Raw genomic sequence first — 1,636 nt, forward strand, 5'->3', positions numbered from 1 at the left:
GTGATGTAAAAAGTGGGGTGTCTGTGTAATTTTTCAAAACCACTGGATTCTTCTGTAAGATGCCTACGACTCAAGGAGTGTTATTGTAATTATCCCTTAAATTGCAAATCCAGAAGCACATCTAAAAGGTCTGCGCTAAAACCTGGAGTGTATCTGGTCGATGATACAGTTCCTCGTCATGCTATTTATAGATAATTCAGATGACCGATATCTTTTAAAAGATAGACTGTATGGTAGCATTCGACACAGTGATATAGAAACATGCATTTTCGTTTTCAAGGACATATGAGAAGAGATACATACTGTGGGGAAAACGTTAGCAATCATTATATTTTGTTATTTTAGTCCCAAATTTGACATAAGTGCAGGGAGGGCGATTATCATTTGCAAAGCTATAATATTCCAATCCTTAATTTTCCGACTTTCTCATCTTATGAATTCTATAATTTAAGTCATTGGTAATTACGAGTTTTGTGTATGATGAGTACCTTAAGTTGAATTTGAACATGGACAGTGTATCAAGCAATTGTAGAAAATTATTATTGGGCAACTGCATAATAACATTTTTTGTGTATATACATGCACTTTTAGTTTTATTGCATAGAGAAATGGGTCAGAAAAAGACTACTTGGGAAGTTACGTGAAAGTAGACACATTCTAGACCGTCTTTTATTTTTATTCTTGATTGTGCTTTCATATGCCCGAGCATGTTCTTGATATTATTTCCTGACAGCGACCACAAGTACCGAAATTTGGCAACTGGGACAGTGAAGAAGTCCCCTACACTATGTACTTTGATAATGCCAGGAAGGGGAAGAAGACTGTCCCGGGGGATCAAATCGAGCCTCAGGAAAATATTGAAGTTGAACCGAAGGTTCAAAAAGCATCTGAAGCAAAAACACCAAAGCATGAGCGGCAGTTCAGCCAAGAAGAGGATGAACTAAGGAAATCAACAGGTTTGCCTAATGTAAAAGTTCATAAACCTGCAAATGACTCATCTCACAAACAGCATAGTCATGGACAAACTGGGAGCGATAAACCGGAACCAGAACCACTGAGGGCTCCAGAAACGCTTAGGCCGAGGCACGATCGTCGGTCAAGCCGAGAAGATGGTGACATGAGAAGATTTTTGGATTCTCCATTGCGCCACGAGATGGCAGGCCAGAGAAATAGTTCTAACTCGCCTCGTCATCGTCATGGCGGCTCGAGCGCAGGGGACACACCTCGTAGGGTTGGTCGGCAGAGTGTGGGGTCTGATCGGAGTGTCGACCACTCACCATTGCATCCGCATTCCCAGCCAAGAGTTGGAGGAAGGACTAGTGGAATTTCTTCTCCTTCTTGGGAAAGGAAAGCTACATCTGAAGGGAGCCACGGCCTAGCACCGTCTACTCCTGGAAGATCTCGGCTGAGATCTGTTACACGAGGGGATGACTCGGTAATGTCCTTTTGTTGCCTTCAGATACACTTCACAAGGTTACCCTAAAAGTGGATAAACCTGACGCATATTCTCTCATTACAAATTCATGATGTCCTCGTGCATATTGCAGCCTGACCGAAGCCCTGCTGTCCCGAAATTTGGTGATTGGGACGAGACAAATCCTGCATCGGCTGAAGGATACACTCACATTTTCAACAG

General features: G+C 42.4%; 1 protein-coding gene across 1 annotated transcript; it reads left to right on the forward strand.

The window, feature by feature from the left end:
- Window positions 1-537: 537 nt before the first annotated feature.
- LOC105180356 (RPM1-interacting protein 4-like) lies at window positions 538-1,631 on the forward strand (the record flags this gene model as incomplete). Its single annotated transcript, XM_011104012.1, has 2 exons — window positions 538-1,435; window positions 1,548-1,631. Coding segments are annotated over exons 1-2 (732 nt in total), but the record flags the coding sequence as incomplete, so codon positions are not given.
- Between the last annotated feature and the right edge of the window lie 5 nt (window positions 1,632-1,636).

This window comes from Sesamum indicum, unplaced genomic scaffold (assembly GCF_000512975.1).
Source record: "Sesamum indicum cultivar Zhongzhi No. 13 unplaced genomic scaffold, S_indicum_v1.0 scaffold01156, whole genome shotgun sequence".
Classification (NCBI taxonomy): Eukaryota; Viridiplantae; Streptophyta; class Magnoliopsida; order Lamiales; family Pedaliaceae; genus Sesamum; species Sesamum indicum.